General features: G+C 39.1%; 1 protein-coding gene across 1 annotated transcript in view; it reads right to left on the bottom strand.

Moving 5' to 3' along the window:
• STIMATE (STIM activating enhancer) overlaps positions 1-20,625 on the bottom strand; it is a 56,371-nt gene extending 35,746 nt beyond the window's left edge. Inside the window, exon 1 of the mRNA XM_051984825.1 lies at positions 20,345-20,625. Within this exon, the coding sequence (XP_051840785.1) occupies positions 20,345-20,510 (166 nt within the window). The 5' untranslated portion in view covers positions 20,511-20,625. The remainder of the gene's footprint in view (positions 1-20,344) is intronic.
• Between the last annotated feature and the right edge of the window lie 966 nt (positions 20,626-21,591).

Genomic DNA, 21,591 nt, shown 5'->3' with positions numbered 1-21,591 from the left:
AAACAGTGCGAAAACAGTGGATAAAGTGGGAGGCAAATAAAGTGGGAAAAATAGATTAGTCTAGTTTTGAATGGTCGAGGGAAGCTATTTTAAGTCAACCTAATCTAAGCAGAAATACACACAGAAACACCTAAATACAAATAACCATTACGGCCACAAAATGAAACTTGTTCCAAGTAATTTGCCCGTGATTGCACATTATTATCTGAAGCAGGAAGTGCCCTGAAGTCAAGAACAATCTTCTAGAAGTCATTTTGCATCCTTCCCCTCCCCACTACCAAAATGACAAGTTTTACTTGTGGGGGCTAGGGGCAGGTAAAGTCATTTAAACTTATACCAGTGCAGAAAGAAGATGAGTCATTGATAGGAAATCTAGAAGCAGGAGCAGTAGTATACAAGTTAGTTTTCGACAAAGGCTTAGAGACAAAAGGCTATGTTTGTTTTTTAATGTTAACAATGATTGCATCTTCCCCAAATATATACTATCTCTCCTTCCCAATGAATTCGATAAGCTACAGTCAATTTGGGTAAAGGTCTCAGGAGCTTGTTCAAAATGATCAATGCTACTTCCTTACATACAGAATGACTACTTTCAGCAACTTCTAAATGGGATTTTGAAAACAAACTCTACTGGATCCCAATCTCACTATTAAATGACTTCTGACTTACCCATTCTCTTTATCAAGTGAACAGTGTCAAAGTCACCAAAATAACAACAATGCAGGCCAAGAATAGTAGGAAAGAAAATGTGTTGAATTAGGAACTCACATTTAAGGAAGGAAGGAAGGGAAAACAAAGAACCCAACAAAAACACTTCTTCACTAACTCAATCTTGGCCATACTTCTTTATTTATAGTTCTTGCTCCCTTCCCTCCTAGTTTCTAATCACCTGGGAAAAAATAAAGCTCCAAAGCAGAATCAATTATATTTAATAATTTCCAGGACTCAAATGAGGAAACTATTTACATAATCACTTGCTATTTCTTGACAAACCAAACTCCACCTACCTGAGGCAGTAGTACAAAAAACACAGGTTCTCTATGACAGTACAATGCTAACATAACTTAATTATTACCACTCTATAAGTATAATGTTCTTTATTCTTAGAGAATAAAATCAGATCTAGAAGAAATTCTAGAGATCAAGTTTCTCTCATTTTACAGATGGATAAAGTGAGATGCTGAAAAGTCAAAACCTTGCTTAAGAGCAGACATCAACTCAGGAACAAAGCTTTGACTCAAGTCCCAAGTCTCCTGGCTCCTGATTGTCAATCTGGTATTCTTTCTACTTCAGGACAGCTTTTCAAAGAAATTTAATACCAATTATCTCATCTGAGCTTCACAACAACTCTTGTTAGTAGCAAAACCTAATTGGTGTTCCTTCTTTTTAATGTTCTATTGATGTCTTTTGTTTTCCACATACCCTTTTTACCACATTATGTTGTTTTTCCATTATAATAGACCATCTCTCACACCAGCATAAAAGTAACCTGTCATACAGCACATCCAACAACAAACATTTATTGTTATTAAAGCATGTGAAGAACGCTATGGTATAGATGCCAGATACAAAGTCTAAATGTTCATTATTCCATTTGTAAAATGAGATGCTTGACAATGTCTAAGGTTTCTTTTGAATCTAGCAAAGAAACACAACCTAAGTATATAGTGGTAACAATTAAAATGTTATCATCATGTGACTTTTCCTGGACTCCTGGTGGGCCTCACAAGGACAGAGTCCCTTTTTTCAAAGAACTGAGTCCAACCAGGGGAAAAAATCTATCACTGCAGATAATGATTATACACATTACATGTTAAATGCATCAAGTTTGCAGAACAAGAGATATGAAAGAAAAGGATTTAAGGGGCATGAGGGCAAGTCAGCCCTCACTGAGGAGGCTGTTTTGAGAAAGCTTTTAAAGAATTCCACAAGCACAGAACAGACCAAATACTTGACTACTCTGAGCAACAGAGACTAGTGAATGATTTCCCCATGTGCTGAATAGCCCACCTCTCCCTACGGCTCCCTAAGCCAGCTCTTCTGGGCATCCATTGTTCTTTGAGGAACATAGTCTCTATCTGTCCAGATCTCATTCTTGGAAGCATCATGTTCACTGGAAAATGATTTTTACCAGTAATATAACCTTCCCTCAATGTCTTTCCCTGTTCCCAACTTTCCTGCTGCTGGTGAGGACTTTACCATCTTCCTGGTCCATCAAGATTTGCAGCCTTACTGTCATCCTCAATAACTCACTCTGGCTCACTCCACATGTCCAACCTTTAAACTGTCTCTCCCATACATCCTTCTGTCTACTCACCCAGCCAGAACTTTTGCATGGATCCTTACCAATTCTTACTGGGCCACTCCAATGCCCTTCTAATTTTCTTCATTCCAATCCATCTTCTGCTCAGCTGCCAGTCATCCTCTTAGAACTCAGGACTGAAGTCACACTCCTACCTTCCTCATTTAACAAACTCCAATTGTTCTCTTTTATTTCTAGGATCAAATATACAATACTGTGTTTGGCACTTAAAACCTGGCTACAATCTTCTTGCTCCTTTCACACCCTTGACTTTGTGCCATACACTGCATGACCCAGCTACACTGGGAACCATTTGCTTTTTCTCTTACAAGATACTAGACCTCCATAGCCCATGCATTAGTAATGATAATTCCTCATGCCTGGAATGGTCCCTCTTAGCATAGTGTCTGGCATACAATAAGTGCTAAATAAATGCTTGTCCCTTTCTTCTTTCCTCCTTAACTGCAACTCCTAGCAGCTTCCCTGGCTTCCTTCAAGATTCAACTTAATTTCCACATTCTGCAGGAGACCTTCCCAATCACTTTCCCACCCTTCTTACTGCTAGTCCTTCTTTTTAAGATTACCTTCCATTTATATTGTATATATCTCATATTTGCATGTTGTCTCTCCCATTAGAATGTAAGCTCTTTGACCTCAAGAACAAATTTTTTTGTTTTTCTTGTATCCCTAGCACTTGTATTCAACATTTAACATACAGTATATATGTAATAAGTGCCTGTTAACTGACTGACTGTATAAAGTACTGTGTGAAATACTGGGGATACAGCAACGTAAACAGCAAACACTCCCGACTTCAAAAAGCTTACATTTTACTCAAAAAGTAAATAAGTATAATACATTGGGTAATTTGAAGAGAGAGAGACAGTACATACTACAGGGAGGACTGAAGAGGAAACCCCAAAACTGAAAATCCTTAAAGAAGAAAATCTCCTTCGACTCTGCCTCAGTGAGGGGACTCCACCCCGCAGCACAAACAGTTTCATCTTTGTTATCTGGATGGGGTCAGCCCGAAACCCACTGAATTCAATTCAAATTCTAGCCCTAGCTGAAACCCATCGAGGAACCAACCTGGGACTCCACCCCCGAACCCTCTCTTTGCAAAGATTCCAAACATGCCATGCTACGCTACGCTTGACACACTAAGAGTCTCTGCCCACTGAAATACTGTTTCCAGTGCCTCTTAACTCTCACCTATTTCCTTAACTAGACTTTAATCTTACTTCCAATCCCCATAATAAATCTCTTTTATCAACCTAGGTTTTTGGGTCTGTAAATACCTTTACAGGGACTCTTGTGCCATCACTAGACCTCATTTAATTCCTTGATCACCAAAAACCCTAATTTCATTTGGGTTCCCCAAATCTAAACCTCATCAGGATGAGGGGGTGGTTTTATGAAATATGTGACAGCTCAGCGCAGCCTTGAATTCAGTTTTCAGTTCAATACAAGAAGCATTTATAAAGTACTTACTATGTGCTTGGCATTGTGCTAAACCCTAGGAATACAAATAAGAAAAAGAAAAACAATCTCTCTTCTCAAGAGCTTACAATTTAATGGGGAAGACAAAATAAAAGGAAACTGAAATCAGTTTTCAGTTCAATACAAGAAGCATTTATAAAGTACTTACTATGTGCTGGGCATTGTGCTAAACCCTAGGAATACAAATAAGAAAAAGAAAAACAATCTCTCTTCTCAAGAGCTTACAATTTAATGGGGAAGATAAAATAAAAGGAAACTGAAAATCTGAGGGAGGAGACATACCTGGGGAAAGCTGACACAGGGGCATAATGTTTCCTAGAGTAGAAACTAAGCAGAGGTGATGATGGAAAATGTAGAATTACCTGGAAAGCTGAACCCTCTACAAAGGAGTGTATTATTCCTCTCTCTAGCCCTAAAATCAAAGGGGAGAAGCATCTGAAGAGTTCAAGAAGGTGTTGTGTATCAAGGAATAAGCCAATCTATATGGTGAAGAGATTTCAGGTAATCAACTCATCTTGGAAGAGGCATGTGATGTTACCTGGAGTGAAAAACAAGCAGAGCCTTTCTTGAAGAAAGCAAGAATACCAAGGGAGATTTGCATCCCAAACCTGATGGTCTTGAAGGGAATTCTCTCAAATGAAAAAGCGAAGTTTAGAGGAGAGCCAATTTGGGGCTAGTGATGAAGATGAATCAGTTCTCTGTTTAATATACTGACTTTCAGATGCCTATGAGATAGCTAGAGAAAAATGACAAATGGTAAAGAATGTGAAAGTGAAGTTCAGGAAAGAGATGAGGGCTGAATACTTCGATTGGAGTTACCTGGATGGACAGATGAAATACCAATTTAACAAATACCCACTATGTGCCAGATACTGTGATAAGTGGTTTACAAATATTATCTCATTTGATCCTCATTCTATTATTATGCCCACTTTACAATTTAGGAAACTGAGGCAGAGAGGGATTAAGTGACTTGATGGGGTCATATAACAGTGAGAAAGTCTGATAGAATTATGTTCTATCCACTGTGCCACCTAGTTGTAGAGATGATATGTAAATTCATGGGAAACATATGAACTCACCAAGGGATAGATTGTAGAGAGAAACAAGTGTTGGGAGACATCCATGCTGGGAGAGAAGGAGAAGAAAAAAAAGGAGATGTATGATGCTTCAACAAAGACTTAGAACAGTCAGACAAGCAGGAGATAAAGTAGGAAAGAGAAACATATTTCTATGGGAAGATAGAGCCAAGGAGTGAATATCAGTATAACTTACTACCACATGCACAACTTGAAAATCTGCTGTTTCAGAAACTTGTCAGTGATAATACCACCAAATAAGAAGTCTATTTCTGTTGCTGTTGTTTTTTAATACATGCACATTAAAATTTGCTTCATGCACCCCACAGCAACCTCTCCATTTATGAATTCTGCACAAGTGAAGATGTGACAAACTTACCTCAAACAAGTTACTTTTACTTGAACTAAAGTATTTTCCAACACTTTAGCATCAGGAGAACACAGGAGAAAGATTCCAGTAACAGTGTAAGGCAAGGATCTAGTATGGGGAGACAGAAAGAACACTGTTCCAGGAGTGTGCCATAAGAGTCCCAGCTGTGTGAGTTTGGGTAAGGCTCTTCCTCTGTGGGCTTCAGTTTTCTCATATATAAAATAAAAGGGTATATAAAGATGTTTTCATATCTAAAAATTTTAAAGTAAAATCACCTGAACCACAGCACCTACGTAAATCCTTGGGAGCAAGTAGACATCAAATCATCCTCCTCTTTTTTGCTTCCCCCCCCCCCAAAAAAAAAAAAAAAACTGTCTTGATGTAACATATTCTGATTAAATTTCTTTAAAGGTCGGGAAAGGCCTACTTTAAGTTTCTATAAGTCATTTGTGGCTGGAAAGAGCAGGAACGTTAAAAAAAGGCAAGGAGAGCAATCTGTACTGTGGAAGACACAGAGAGGAAAGGAGGTATGGGAGGTGAAGAGACAACTTCCAGTCTGAAATGTTAAACTCACTGAACTCTGCCAACCCCAGCCAACTCTAGACATAACCTGTACTGGCATTCAGCCAAGTCCTGTTGCTCCTGGCATACCTCATTAATTCACAGTCCACAGAATGGTCATTTGTAAGACCACAAATACCACAGATCGAGCTCGATGTACAAAAAAATTAGAAACAAGGTTACAAATTCGGGTTTATGTATAAGATGATACATAATTTGGATGATCCTTAATGCCAATCTTAAAATATACTAATCCCCAATCAGATAATCAGTAAACATTTATTAAACTCCTACCATGTGCCAGTCATTGTTAGGTGCTGAGGACACAAAGACAAAACTGAAACAGTTCCTATCCTCAAATACTGGAGGTCTTGTTGATCCTTTTATTTCAGTCATACCTGACTCTTAATGATCCCATCTGGGTTTTTTTCGGGCAGAGACATTGGGATTTTTGCCATTTCCTTCTTCAACTCACTTTACAGATGAGAAACAGAAGCAAATAGCATTAAATGACTTGTCCAGGATTGTACAGCTGCTAAGTGTCTGAAGCCAAAAAGTGCCCAGAGCTCTTCTCCACTGAGCCACTCATCTGCCTTACTGAAGGAACACACTCATACAAATATGGTGGCAAAGACCTTGCTAATCCCTTCCATGCTCCTCTTCTCCCAGATAATCTACTCAATATGGAATAATTCCCTGAGCAGAGCTGATTTGGATGAGTACCAACTCTGACTGACCACGATTACCAGGCAGGACTCTCTCCTTCCTTGATTTCCCTCTAGTCCAGGAATAACCAAATCAACGTTGCCACTGCTGTTGTAAATCATGTGATAACCTACTGCCCCCTGGCTCTACCTCATAGGTACACTCATAGGGTGGTTTTGGAGATTAAATAAAATGATGTTTATAAAACAGCTAGCATAATGCCCATGGAAGAAAAGCTTGTTCTCTTCTCCCCTCCCCCTAACTCCCAAATAAGAAACCTTAGGCTTCTTTCCTTTATCACTATTCTCAACTCCCTCATTCTCATCTTCCTGAGATCCTACCCCATTGTTCGCTTAAAACTGCCATTTTATTCTTAATAAGCTACTCTTTTTATTAGACCTGTACTCATTCCTGGAAATATACTCTGTGTTGTATTTCCTAGGTAAATATAATTTCTCCCCCTGCTTCTGGAGGGACTCACTTCCTCTTGTATTTGTGTTCTCAGCACTTAGTACACAGGGCCTGGCACACAGGTAGGTGTTTCATGAATGCTTGCTTAATTTAACTGAACTGAATTGTACAGAGTATAAACTCTGTACAAAAGTAAACTCTGGCTAACTTGGGAGGATGAAATGAGAGGAATCACAACAGATTCAGCAAAAGTCCTATGTTGTAACTGGCATGATGAGCTGGGCTTTGAAGAAAGTCGGGGGTTTTAGGAGGCAGAGAGCAGCCTGTACAGGAAACGGTAAGTATGGGGAGTAGTGAGCAGGCTCATTTTTCTGGTGCTCAGAGCCTCTGAGGGAGTGTCATGTGCATTAGTCTGCTTGGAAATAGAAGCTAGAGCCAGTGTAATATACCCACCATACTGAGAGCTTGGGTTTTATGCTGGAGGCAAGAGAGCCAAAGGCACATTTTGGTCAAGAGAGGGCCATGATCAGTCAGACCAGTGCTTTCTATCCATTATTAGCATTACTACTCTTTTAAAAAACAAACTTTTATATCTTATTTTACAGATGGAGAAGCTAAGAAAAAGAAACTAAATGATTAACTCAGGAGACTATCACAGAAGACAGCAAAGCAGAAAAAAAAGAAAAGTACATCTAATGAGGGTAAAGAAAACCTTGGGCTGAGTCCTAGTTCCGGCTATATGCAATCTTGGGCAATAATTTCTCCTCTTTAACCATAAATATTTCATTTTATTTTATATTATGTTTTAAGGCTTAAAGCGTTTCCTAACATTTCCCTTCCTCCCTCACCATTCCAGTCTTATTCCACACACCTCAACCACCATGTACTCTGCCACTCAGTGACATCGGCCTCCTTGCTGTTCTTCAAACAAGATACTTTCCTTGTGTCCTACTCTGATTCTTTACTAAAGGTTAGCAAAGGTTTTATCAGAAGTACACAAGGTCTACGCACAAGAGCTGTCACAAAACTCAAGCACCAATTTTGCATTCAGAGGATCTAACCAATGTGGAAAGCTATTTTGATTTTGTCATTCTAACCTCTAAATTTATCAATGGAATATCCTAACTTCAATTTCCAGAATTCTCCCAACCTATGTCATGGGATGTCATGGAAATGGAGCTAGGAAGTAAAATTTTCAGTATTTTAATTTTTCATTAGAAATACTGCATCAACCATCAACCTCTGGCCATTAACCTAGACCAAAAGCTGGGTAAAGGCAGTCATATGAACTTGGACAATTTCTGCTGAAAGATGGGAACAACTAGAATGGAATTCTTCTCCAAACAGACAATATGAATATGCTACAATCTGATTCACCTGTCACTGGTTTATTTAGCCTCTTTATGTTCAAAGGAGTAGAGCAATCTGGAGAAGGGTGAACCAGCTGAATGTTTCTGCTCAACACGCCTTGGCCCTGTTCATAGCAGGATGGAAATAGGAAGAAGAAGAATTCTTATTGCTCAAAACTGAATTCCCAAAAAGTATAGATGGATTTCTGCTTTTACTCTCTGATCCCAATGGAATTACAATTCAGGAAACTAACAGACTTCATATGATATTTCAATTCTAGCAGCTAAATGATAGAAACTTATTAAAACTCCTGCCATCCCTTTCCCAGGAGAATGGGCATGAAATCTTAATTGAAAAGTTAAAACTAAAAAATAATTTTCCATATACTTCATCAGCCCAGAATGTAGGCTATATGAGGTAAAGAGAGAGGTGGAAAGCTTAAATTTTCTCTACATTCTTGGGTCCTGCAGTACAAACAAGTCAAAACACATATTCCCAAACAATTCTTGTTTGACTGGCTGCTGAGTTGTAGGCCAGGGTTTGGGGATTGCACTGCACTTTAGATCACCTCTACTCCTTCTAGGGCTCTGCTTCACTCCCCATTATGCAGTTATTCTAAATTCAACAAGCATTAAAGGGCAGGCCTTTAACTCTGAAAAAGCATAACATATAAATTAAATCAAAGGCCCAAATCTACAGATCTCCCCAAAGGAACAGGGTTTCCCCAGGAAGACTAGGTAAAAGCCTGCATTTGTGTCATAACTGCCTTAGGCAGCTCTATTCATCAATGCTGTAAAAATTCTCAGCCAGCTGGCTGGAAACCTCCAAGTTATTTCTCGCCAGTACTGCATGACAGAATTTTACAGTGTAACCCCCGAAGGTCATGAATAAATGCAAAGAAAGTTCTATACTAGGATAACAACAACATAAGAAATGAAACCATTTCATTCATTAAAAATATGGAAACAGCAAGAGGACTAGGGAGATGTCTCCTGGGGAGATAAAGGCTTCACCCTATTCAGAAGTCTATGGTTATGATAATTACTTTTAAAATTTAATCACAATAGCTCTTAATCACACATCTTATAGGACAAAGAACAGGCCCAATAAAGAAAAGATGTAATTCTTAAAGTGAGAGATTTGTGATCTTCAGAGGGAGAACTTCAGGCAGGAATTCCTACTCCCCTATGCAAGGAGTTGTACCAGCAGGCCACAAGTCTTCAGAGGGCAGAGGCAAACTGGGCCTCCATTTCTCCAAGTTATAATCGGGGAACTGGATTCAGGCTTCTGAGATTCTTTCTGGTTCTAAAGTATAATGAAAAAAAGCTTTTGTGTTCCTATGTGCCAAGCTAGAGGACGCCATAGTACATAGAGCACTGGGTCTAGGATTTCTCTCAGAGTTCAAATCTGGCCTCAGACATTTCCCAGCTGTGTGAAGTCTTCTCCCTGTGTGCCTTAGTTCCCTCATCTGCAGAATGAACTGAAGAAGGAAATGGCCAGCTGCTCCAGCATCCCTGCCAAGAAAAGCCCACAGGACTAAAGTGCCCAAAGAACAACTGTACTAACCCCAGCGGGCAGCCCAAGGGGGCCAGGTTAAAAAGAGGGCTGTTCTGGTCTGGAAAGTGACAGGGGTGAAGACAACCTTAAGGGATTAGACCGACACAACTTTTCCAAGCAAGACTGATTTGACTGTAGTTCCAGAACTGGAAGACAGGGATATGGATTGGCCCAGGTTGTGGAAATAGAATGGGAATAAAAGAAAAGCAGGATTAGGACTACCATAGTGAGCCAGCAAAGGTTCCCCAGTGAGGAAGGTCTGGAGAATGATGTCTATTGTAAACAGATCTCTGTTAAAGTCAATGGTGAACAGCTACTTCATTTCTAGGAAAGTCCTTGGAAATCACTGTCATCTTGAAGCTGAAGGATGAGATCCTTCATCTTTCTTGATCTTGATTCTGTTTTTTTCCTCCTGTCTACAATGCAACTTTAAGAGGCAGCTTCATAAATATCAATGAAGTGTCCATATAACGCTTCAAGAATTGTAAAAAAAAAAAAAAAATTTTTTTTAAATTGTCATAAATCCTATAATGGCATGAGGTTCCCCATTCTATAAAGGAAACTGAGATTCACAGAGGTTAATGACTAGCTCAGAGTCAGCCTAGGGTCTCAAACTTATAGGGGAACCCAGAAACTCTCCTGACAGGGACCCACCCTTTGAGGCAGTTAAGTAGTTTCATTAAGATTAGCCCAGGACCACTCCCTACTTAGCTCGAACTTAAGTGGTCCCATTTAGTTGGAGATCTAGATTTGATATTTCTATGGACTTCAATTGAACTGCAAATTGGCTTAGGACCATTCCCAGTAAGTAGTCTCATTTAGGCCTGGGAGCAATGACAATATTGAAGGAATCTCATTCAATTGAAACCAATTTCAGATTCCTTATAAAAAAGAGAAACTTGCAGCTCATTTCTCTTCAGAGACTCAAAGCAGGACCATCTCTTGTCAAGGAACCCCTCTCTTTCCTTGGCATAGATACCTGCCAGAACCCTACCCACTGAGAATAGACCCCCTCTTCTAAATGTTAGCACACCCCTGTTTATTTCTCTGCCAAGACTTTGTCACTCAGAAGTCAGCCTTCTAGCAAAAGCTGACTTCTCAGTGCCAATAAACTTCCTTTTGCCAGTCTAACCTTTCGTGTTCGTGAATTCTTTTCATGTTGGACCTGCGCCAACCAGAAGGGGTTCCCACAACTCTCTGCCCTGTGCCAAACCTCATCATTTGGTTCCCTGACTGGGAATTGAAGGGAATACTAACCTCATCATCTGGCAGTAAAAACCAAGTCCTTGAGGTATTGCAAACCTGATCATCTGTGTGCACATAACTTCTCTGAGCCTCCCTCCTCATCTAGGACCCATTTTGGCAGACTGTGTAAAATTTACAATGTGATATACACACCAGCTTACTACAATCAGTTGATTTTGCCTTAATATTCCATGTTCTCTCTTAAATGTTTTTATTGATGGAATTAAATTACAAGTTCCTCTTCATAAGAGTGGATTCACAAGACTTTGGCCTTAGAACATAGCAGATATACTACTATGCAACCACAAATTTTTCAACAAAAATTTAGAAGAACTGGAAAACACTAACTTTAGTAGCTTTTCATTTTAGTAATAAATTTTTGTAATTGAGTCCAGACCCTCTCTAGCACATCAAATAAAAACATATGACCCAAATATAGTAAAAAACAAGAAGAAAAATCCTTGTAAGAAAATCACCTAAACTAAAGGAAGAGGAGGAGGATCCAATGTAATGAATATATATTATGGGCTAGAGAACCAAGGAAAGAACATTGAAGTTAAAAAAAAAAAAAAAAATCAGCAAGAATTCCAGAAGTAAAATTGGTTCTATTCTTAAGAATTTGCAGAGTAGTTTTATTTTTGTATTCCCAGTATACAGCACAGTACCTAGAATATAGAAAGTGCTTAATAAATATTTACTGATTGATTTAATAAATTCCTTCCACCACAACTGGTCTCATTCCTGGGACTCTGGGCTGTGACAAATGTGCTTTTTACTTTCTCTTGTCTATATCTCAACCAGCCATCTTGAAATTATGTTGCCTGTACACTTCCTATTGCAACTCTGACTCCTGCCCCAAAGATCCTGGCCTCTAAAAAGTGATCTTTCATTTTATGTTGCCTGGAACCAGCAGTATTTCCCGTCATTCCCCATCTTCTCCAACTATAAACAAGTTGAACCTGTATGTGCTGTCTTTTCCAGGTAGCATATGAGCTCCTTCACTAATGTGATGCTGGTCGAATTGTGATATGATTCAGCTATTCTAGAGAGCAATTTGGAACTGTGCTCAAAGGTGCATACTCTTTAATCCAGCTTTGTCTCTATTGGGTCTATATCCCAAAGAGATCTTAGAGGAGGAAAAGGGACCCACATGTGCAAAAAATGTTTGCCCTTTTTGCAATGGCAAGAAACTGGAAATTGAGGGGATGCCCATCAGCTGGAGAACGGCTGAATCAATTATGGTATATGAATGTACTGTTCTATAACAAATGATGAGCAGGCTGATTTCTGAAAACCTTGGAAAGACTTATAGGAACTGATAGTGAGAGAAGTGAGCAGAACCAAGAGAACATTGTACATAGTAACAAACAACATTATGTGATGGATCAATTCTGATAATCTTGGCTCTTCTCAGCAATACACTGATTCAAGCTAATTCCAATATCAGGATAGAAAATGCCAATCATATCCAGGGAGAGACTGAATGTGGATCAAAGCTTAGTATTTTCATCTTTTGTTTGGTTGCTTTTTCTCTTGTTTTTTTCCCCTTTTGATCTGATTTTTCTTGCACAACATGACAAATATGAAAATATGTTTAAAAGAATTATACATATTTAACAGATTGCTTGCTGTCTTAGGGAAGAGAAAGGTAAGGGACAGAGGGAGAAAAATCTGGAACACAAAGTATTACAAAAATGAATGCTGAAAACTACCTTTACATGTATTTGGAAAATAAAAAAACTATTGAGGATAAAAAAAAAAAAAAAAAGAATATAAGCTCCTTCAAGGTAGGGGCTATTTTGATTTTATATTTGTAACTTCACTACTTAGCAGAGTGTTTGACACACAGTGAGCATTTAAAAATGATTTTTCATTTCTAGTTTTAGTAAAAGAAGAAAGAAGCAGAAAAGAAAGAGGAGAAGGTTTATAGAAAAATAAATACAAAATTACTGGAGACACAAGTAACTAAGAGAATCAGGAAAGCTAAACCCTGAAAAAAACTAAGGACTTTAAAGAAACAGAGGTAAAATGGGGATAGTTCATGAAAAAGCTCAGAGGTAAGGAGATGGAAAAATGAGTACTTGCAGCTGAAAAAAACGAAAAACAAAAACAAAAACAAAACATCCCAACAACAAATGAAAAAAATCTCCAAATAAAAACAAAAAATGGAATTTTTCAAAAATATAAAGAAAAACAAAATTTTAATTTAAAGAGTTTTTTTAAAACGGTTAACAACTGTTAAATAATTTTTTTCTCTTAATTTTTTTTTTTTTTTTCTGTGAGACAACTGGGGTTAAGTAACTCACCCAGAGTCACACAGCTAGGCAGTGTTAAGTGTCTGAGGCCAAATTTAAATTCAGGTTTTCCTGATTCCAGAGCTAGTGTTCTTATCTACTTCACCAAGTAGGTGCCCCAAATACATTTTTTTAAATGAGAAAGGAAAACTAAATGATCAAAATCAAAAATACAAAAAGAAAAAAAAAAAAGGAAATTACATAAACTTCCATCCTTAATTACCCATCATATAGATGTTTCATTATGGGGCAGCAAGGTAGTCCAGTGGATAGAGAACCAGACCCAGAGTCAGGAAGATTCATCTTCCTAAGTTCAAATTTGGCCTCAAACAATTCCTAACTATGTGACCCAGGACAAGTCACTGAACCCCATTTGCCTCAATTTTCTTACCTGTAAAATGAACTAAAGAAGGAAATGGCAAATTAGTCCAGTATCTTTGCCAAGAAAACACTGAAAGAGTTCATGAAGAATTGGACATGGCTGAAAAACAACTCAACACCAACAGAAGTCCCACTGGCATTTAAAACTCAACATGTCAAAACATATTCCATGATCTTCCTTTCCTCAACACTAGGATCACTCCTGCCCAGGAAGAGGACTAGCCAGTCCCTCAACTCCTTTTCTAACCTTCCTATTTCCATAAAGATAATATCATTTTTCTAGTCCCCAGGTACACAAACTCTTCAATCACTACCCCCGTGCACAAACAATGGCTACTCTTGTTCAGGAAATTTCTCTTTCATCAGTTCCTGTTCTCTACTCAAACTACAACCATTCCAATTCAGATCCTTATTGCTTCTGACCTTAGTTATTTTGATAAGCTATTGAACTAATGCCTCTACATCAAATTTCTCCCCCTGAAATCCATTCTAGAGCACAGTTGCCAAATTGATATAATCCTAAAACAGAAATAAGTCATTTCCTGGATTAAGAAGTGTCAGTGATTTCCTATTACTTCCAGGAAAATAGACAAATTTGTCTGTTTGATTTTGATGGAACTGTCCAGAAGATAGCTAGAGATGCTAGATTGGATCTTGAGAAAGAGAAAGTCTAAAGAGGCAGACTGTTTTCTCATACAACACATTAAGCACATTTGGGACTATAATATTAAGAATCTAAATAAAAAATATTCTAACATTATCAATGAAGAATTATGTTAAAATCTTGATGGATATTCTTTCCTTTTCATCTCTTAGTTATCCTCTTCCAATTTCATCTTTAAATATCTCTAAAATGACAGTTTAAGTAAGTCTCCTACTAAGTTTTCTATGAATTTGTTTTCCCCTTCCCTATTTCTTGATTTACTTTTGTGGCAATATTGTTCACAATATTCATTTCTTCATAAGAGTTACCAATGTATTTATGTATCTTTTTCAAATTATTTATTTAATTTTCTCTCCAGTAATTTTATTTTGAATTTATATATCTTAAATCTCTTGGCTGCTTGATAGAGAGATCAAGTGGGCTTGCTGACTGGGATAGTTTCAGGGTTCTTTTGGTCTTCCTTTAGTAAGAACTCCTTTGCATTGGTTGAATTTCCTTAGAAAATGGTGACAGTCTTTAATCAATTTCAATTAAACTGTTTGTTTAAATAAGTCAGGTTAAAAGTGTTTAAACAAGTCAGATTAGAAGTACTTCAATTAAATACCATACTACCCTTTTAAAAATTCTTTATTTTAGTTGGTTACTGATTGTGATCTTTGTTCCAAGAAGTCCATGTACTACTAGTACAAGTTTGTACTACAGAGAGTAATTTGGAAATTACGCCCATATTAGCAAAGTCATTCTCTGTCTGAATTAATGAATTAATATCATTTTTGTGATATTATTTGGTACTTTATATTCCTAACACCTCCCAACATTTTCTTCAAAGAAATATGAAATATCTATAACTAGGGATTTCATCAATATCTCTAAGCTAATAATTCTCAATTTTATTTATCCAGCCCTAATCTGACCTCCAGTTTCCCACCTCCAAATATTGATTAGCTATCTCAAATTTGATAACCTTCTAAAGACATCTTAATATGTTCAAAACTGGATTTGTTATTTCCCCGCCTGCACCCAAACTTCTCTGTTCCTGTTGAGAGTATTATCCTCAAGTCATTGCCTTCCCTTCCATATCCAATCTGTTGCCAAGGCATGTCAATTTCATCTTTACAACTTCTCTTAAACACTCATCTTTCTCTCCTCAGATACTGCCATCACCTTAATGCAGACCTTTATCACCTTACATCTGGACAACTGAAATAGCTTACCTGCCTGCCACAATTTTCTCCCCAGTCCATTCCGTCACCAAAATGACGTTCCTAAAGTGCAGATCTGACCATGTCAATCCCTACACAAATAAACTCCAGAAGGTCCTCATAACATCCAATATCAAATATAAAATCCTCCAATTGGCATTTCAAGTCCTTCATGACTTAGGCATTTCAAGTCCTTCATGACTTAGCTCCCCACCACCAACTTTTTCAGTTTTCTTACAACTTCCTACCATCTCCGACCCCAACCACACTTTACTCTGTAATCGAGTGTCATTGGCCTACTTGCTGTTTCTGAAAAACATTATTTTCACTGGTCGTCTTCCATGCCTGGAATACTTTCTCTCCTGAATTCTTCAAGACCCAGCTAAAATCTCACCTTCACAGTAAGCCTTTCCCAATTCCTCTTAATTCTAATGCCTTCTTCCTGTTGATTATTTCCTATTTATTCTGTATATAATATAGTTAGTACATACTGGTTGGCATGTTGTTTCCCCCATCATTTTGTAAGTTGTAAGTAAGTCTTTTACCTTTCTTTATATTCCCAGCACTTAACATAGTGCCTGACCCATAGTAGGCAGTTAATAAATGTTTACTGACTTGACTGACTTGTTACAAGACAAGATTTTTCTTTTTTCTTGCAGGGGGAAAAGAAAAGTAATAATGACAGAAAAGGTAAAGTAACACAAAAAGAAGGAAAAGAATGCCACTGAATCTTTTTTTTAAAAGGGGGCGAGCAAAAGGAATATTAGAAGGGTATAGTGGTGTAACTACCGTGTTAAATTATAATATGGGGGAAAAAAGGGAAACTACATATTAGAAAGTCAGGTTTCATATACTATCCTTTTGTGTTATTCTTTGTACATTGAAATGTTTCATTTTATTTTTAACTTCCTAATAAAAAGGAAAAAAAAAGACTCTCCCAGTAGGCCTGGCAAATTCCAAACCTAATTGTTTGGAATGAAGGAATACTCAAAGGCAGGGACTATGGTCATTTTTTAATCATCATATTCCTAGCATCTATGCCTTTACATGTAACAGATGCTTAATGAATGTTTTCTGAATGAATCTTACTTAGCAGCATCCTCCTAAAACCTTCCCACTCTTTCTCTTCCTAAAAACATTTCACTATCTTCCTGATATTCACCAAGCAAACCCTAGAATTCAGAGTCAGGGAAGGAAGGTTCAGAGTGTTATCTTAAGATTTCTGTTCTCTTATAGCAATAGAAACTGCTAAGTCTATGATCCCAATTCTTACATCTGAATGATATGGAATGGAAAAGATGCCCTCCAGTCTGGATCAGGTATTTCATGAAGATTTTACCTTTCCCTATTCCATGTTCTTTCTGCCTTGACCAATCCATGTAAGCTCCGCTTTCCTTCCTCCTGGATTGGTAGGTTCTTGTTCAAATTTTCTGAATGTTTGTATCAAGATCAAGGTCATAGAATTAGACAAAGTTCCTGCTCCTATGTTTCAATATTCTCAATATATGTTTCAAGATTCTCTTTACATAAAACAGTTTCAGTAAAGTCAAATCTAAAATAAACCAAGAATTCCTTTGAAGTTCAGTCTTTACAGATAAATCCTTTGTGTCACAAGTCAAATGAATCCAAGAGGTTTAAAAGGGAGTGAAAGACAATGTTAGAAGAAAGTGCTAGATTTGTAGTCAGAAAATCTGGGTTCAAATCCAAATTGCTAATTACTGAAATGAAAATAAGATCACTATTTTCCTCAGAAAGTTGTTATAAAACTCAAAAGATAAGAATAGGAAGTGGATCTATGATTTCATCAGTATATAGAACTTCTTGTCAATCTGTGATACAACCTTAACCTTAGGATCCAATGAGATAATGAAAACCATGTGATAAAACATGTTTAAAAGTTTTTAAAATGCTGGCTATAAGAATTCAAGTTAGTACTTGAAAGCAAGGGTTGTATCTATTGTATCGTTGTATTGCCAGCATACAGACTATTCCTTGCACACTTAATACAAATTTGTTGAAATCCCTAAGCACTCACTGGTCCACTCAAGTCATCTTTTCCCCCATCTTTACAACTACATTTTCTGTTCATAATTACATTTCTTTCACTGCAACACAAGCACCAGATTCCACAGAATAAACTTTAGGATTGTCGGTATTAGCAAAGTTTACAAAAATTATGGTCAGACTAAGAAATATCAGGTTCTACAAAACATCAAGGCTCTAATTTTTTTAAAATAGAAATTGATAATAGCCAGTCAATGTGGAGATAAGGATGGGTGTCATAGGGAATTAATTCCTCCATCAATAGAATCTTAAAGAAGTCTATATGTAGTCCACACTCCTGTCAGTCACATTTGATTAAATTAACACAAATCAGTACTGTGGAAACAAATAGATATTTGTCCAGAAAGAAAAACAATAAGGCAAGTTGGAAGTGGAAAGGAAGATAATGAACACACAAGTAAGGGCACTTGTTAACCAGCTTTTTAAGTCTTGCAAAGAGGAAAAGTAGACTAGAATGGGACCTTGAAGACAACTGGAAACTCCCAGCACCATATGACAGAGATTGGATTAGAAGTCCAAACCTAACCCTCTGGGGTCCAATTTAACAAACAAGCACAGCAAAAAGTCCAGTGGCCACACTGCCGAAACAAAGACCTTACTAAGTACAAAAATACTAGCTAAGCATTCCTGCAGTGGTCAAAGAATATAAACAAACAGTGGCCCAAAGAATTGCAAAGTATTCACAAACAAATGATAGAATGCTCTAAATCACTAAAACTAAAAACCCAATAATTTCATTTCATACTGGCAAATTGGCAAAGACAAAAAAATGTCAACAGTTGATGTTGGCAGGATTTGAGGCATGACAAGCACATTAATACATTGTTGGTGGAGCTGTGAAATGGTACAACCACTCTGGAAAGAAATTTTGAATTATGCAAAATAAGCGACTACAACATTTTATCATATGAACCAGAAATGTCATTACTGGACTAAGATCCTAACAAAGTCCCCAAATGTACCAACATATTTATGATAGCAATTTTTTTTTGATAGCAAAGATTTGAAAACAAAATAGAAGACCACCGAATGGGTCATAGTAAAACAAATTTTGGTATATGATTAAATTGGAGAATTACTGTACTATGAGAAATATGAATACAGAGAAGCACGGCAAGATCTTCCTGAACTGATGAATGAAAGCAGAGCCAAGAAAACAACATGCAAAGTAACTAAAACAATGCAAATGGAAAAAACAACTACATATCAAAAACCAAAAAGTAAATGTAGAAAAATATAAATGTTAAGTTAAATGAGAGAACATCTTATGGTAAAAGTGAGAAGACCACGAGTATTACATATTGCAGGTATTTTTGAACATTTTCAATGCAGTGATAATTGTGCTGATTTTTTCCTCTTTTTTTGGTCTTTAAAAATAGTATTTTTAAATAAAATAATTTTAAAAATACTATTTTGTTTTAAGAGTTCTCTGGGAAGGAAAGAAGGGATAATGAGGAAAACTAAGATAATATCACCCTGAAATTACTTACATAATTGGGAGAGAGGAAAGAAATGCATAGCTAAGGAGCAGTGAGAATACAATCTGTAGCTCCAGTGACTTAACCGCACTTCGAATAGATTGCTACCCTTTTCATTCTCCCTCCCTCCTAGGCCAACAAAGAGGTCTCCAATCCACCACTAGGCATTTTGGAGGAATATTTGCCAAACTCATCCTAAGAATGACCCCTAATAATCCTACTCCCCCTTCAGCCCCTCCGACGTCAAATACAAACCGACATCAATAGAAGAGCTGCCTTCCAGTATCTTTAAAGGAAAAAAAAGGGAAACTCCCACACACCTAGCCAAAAGAAAGAACAAAAATAAACTCTATCCCCTTCCCTTCCTCCCCCTCCCCGCCAAAGGCAAAATTGATGACTAAGCAAAGTTTCCAGCTTTCCAGGAAGAACATCTGCTGTTTCCCCTTTTTACTTCTGGCTTTCTCAAGGTAAGTTCCTCTGGGACTTCAAGGACCCTCGGCCTTAGCCTATGGAGAGGGGAATGTCCAAGCAGAAATGGCAGAAGAGTGGGGAAAGGCCTGAAATTTAGTTAGCAAAGTTGAAGACCGGGAGAAGGGGTGGAGCTCTGAAAAGTGCTTGGGCACTGGGGTGTAAGGATAAGAGTTGTCACATTCCGGGAAATCCAGTGAATAATTATCGCGGGGAGAGGGGGTTAGGATGGATAGAGTAAAGGGCCCACGACAGAGCACGACCGGGACGTGCCACCAACATGAGTGTCAGGACTCTGGCTCCTGAGGGGCGAGAGAAGCAGATAGGAGACCCCCATTTCCCCCGGGAAAGAAGTGGCTGCAGGTGGACTCCAGCACAGAGGTCCGGCAATCAGGCAGGAGCTTACGGAGTTCAGGTGTGGGGAGAGAGGAAACGCTGCCAGAGGTCAGCAAGCAGGGTGCCAGGGGGCGTCCAGGGGAACAGAGAACCTCGGGATGCGGGGGTCCGTGGGAGGGTGGAGTCAATTCTGACCACGCGTGGATGGGTGGGGACGCCCGCACTGTGTGGGCCAGAGAATGTCCCACACTGGACATCCTCGGGGGTGTCCAACAAGACCCCCCCAGGGGCGTGGCAGCGTCGCTCCTTCCTGGGGGCCCCGGGCCGATAAGGGGAGGCTTGGCGCGGGATCCCCGGCTCCGCCCGCCGTCACTCACGCATTAAGGTGCTGAAGGCCACAACTCCGAGCAGCCCCTGCAGGAAGATGCCGAAGCTGTCCATAAAGGCGCCGTTCTCGCAGCCCCGCTCGCCGGCCCCGGCCGAGGCCGTGGGGGGCGGCCCACCCGTCATTCCGCGGCTCGTGTTGCCGGCGGGGCCCTGCATGGCGAGGCTGGCCGGAGGAAGGGACGGACGCCCCGGCCCGACCCAAGCCGGCCCGGCTTCTCCTCCCCGAGCCGCCGCCAGCTCGGAGCCCCCGAGCCCCGGGAGCCGGCCACCTCAGCCCAGCCGCTCGGCTCGGCTGCGTGCCGCGCGTCACCGCCGACGTCTGAGATCACTGACTCCTGATTGGAGCAATAGCGCCAAGGGGGCGGTGCACGGCCTCCTCCTCCGGACAGTGGGAGGGAAGCTTTGGGCGGGGCTTGGAGCCCAGGCGGGCCAAGCTCTGGGCGGGGTGGGCGCCGCCAGGTGAGAGCCGAAGAAATCCAGGGATGCAGGATGCCGAGTCCAAAAGGACCAGGGCCCGATCTAAGCTAGGGATCTGTTCTACGCTGCCTTTTTAATTTTCACGTTGGAAGGATTTATTTAGCACCTACTTCGGGCCAGGCACTGTGCTAAGCATTAAACACAATTCCTATTTAAGTTTTATTAAAGTTCAGAGCTCTGGCTCTTTTTAACAAAGATGATTCAAGACAATTCCAAAAGACTTGTGATGGAAAGAGCCATCCGCACCCAGAGAGAGAGAACTATGGAGACTGACTGCGGGATAAAAGCATGGTGTTTTTATCCTTTTGGTTGTTATTGTTTGTTTGCTTTCTCTCCCCCTCCCCTCCTTGGTTCTGATTTTTTTTCCTCGGGCAACATGACAGATATGGAAATATGTTTAGAAGAATTGCACATGTTTAATCTGTGTTGGATTATTTGCTGTTAAGAGGAAAAGGAGAGAAATTCAGAACAAAAGGGAAAGTTGAAAACTATCTTTGCATGTATTTTGAAAAATAAAAAGCTATTATTGTTTTTTTAAACGTTCAACAAGTCAAATCTAGATTTCTACTCCCACTCAACAACCTTGAAAAAAGAAAATGATATGGGTTTGCACTGGTCGATTTCTCCACCTCAAGCCTCTTCAGGCGATTACCTCTTCCCCTTCCTCTTGCCTAACATCAGTCCTTAGTCATAGTATACAATGCTTCAAACCGTCCTCCATTCTTTCAGTCTACCACTCTCCCTACCCCCGATTGCTTTT

Source organism: Antechinus flavipes, chromosome 1 (genome assembly GCF_016432865.1).
Source record: "Antechinus flavipes isolate AdamAnt ecotype Samford, QLD, Australia chromosome 1, AdamAnt_v2, whole genome shotgun sequence".
NCBI classification, from domain to species: domain Eukaryota; kingdom Metazoa; phylum Chordata; class Mammalia; order Dasyuromorphia; family Dasyuridae; genus Antechinus; species Antechinus flavipes.
This window is presented reverse-complemented; position numbering and strand designations above follow the sequence as displayed.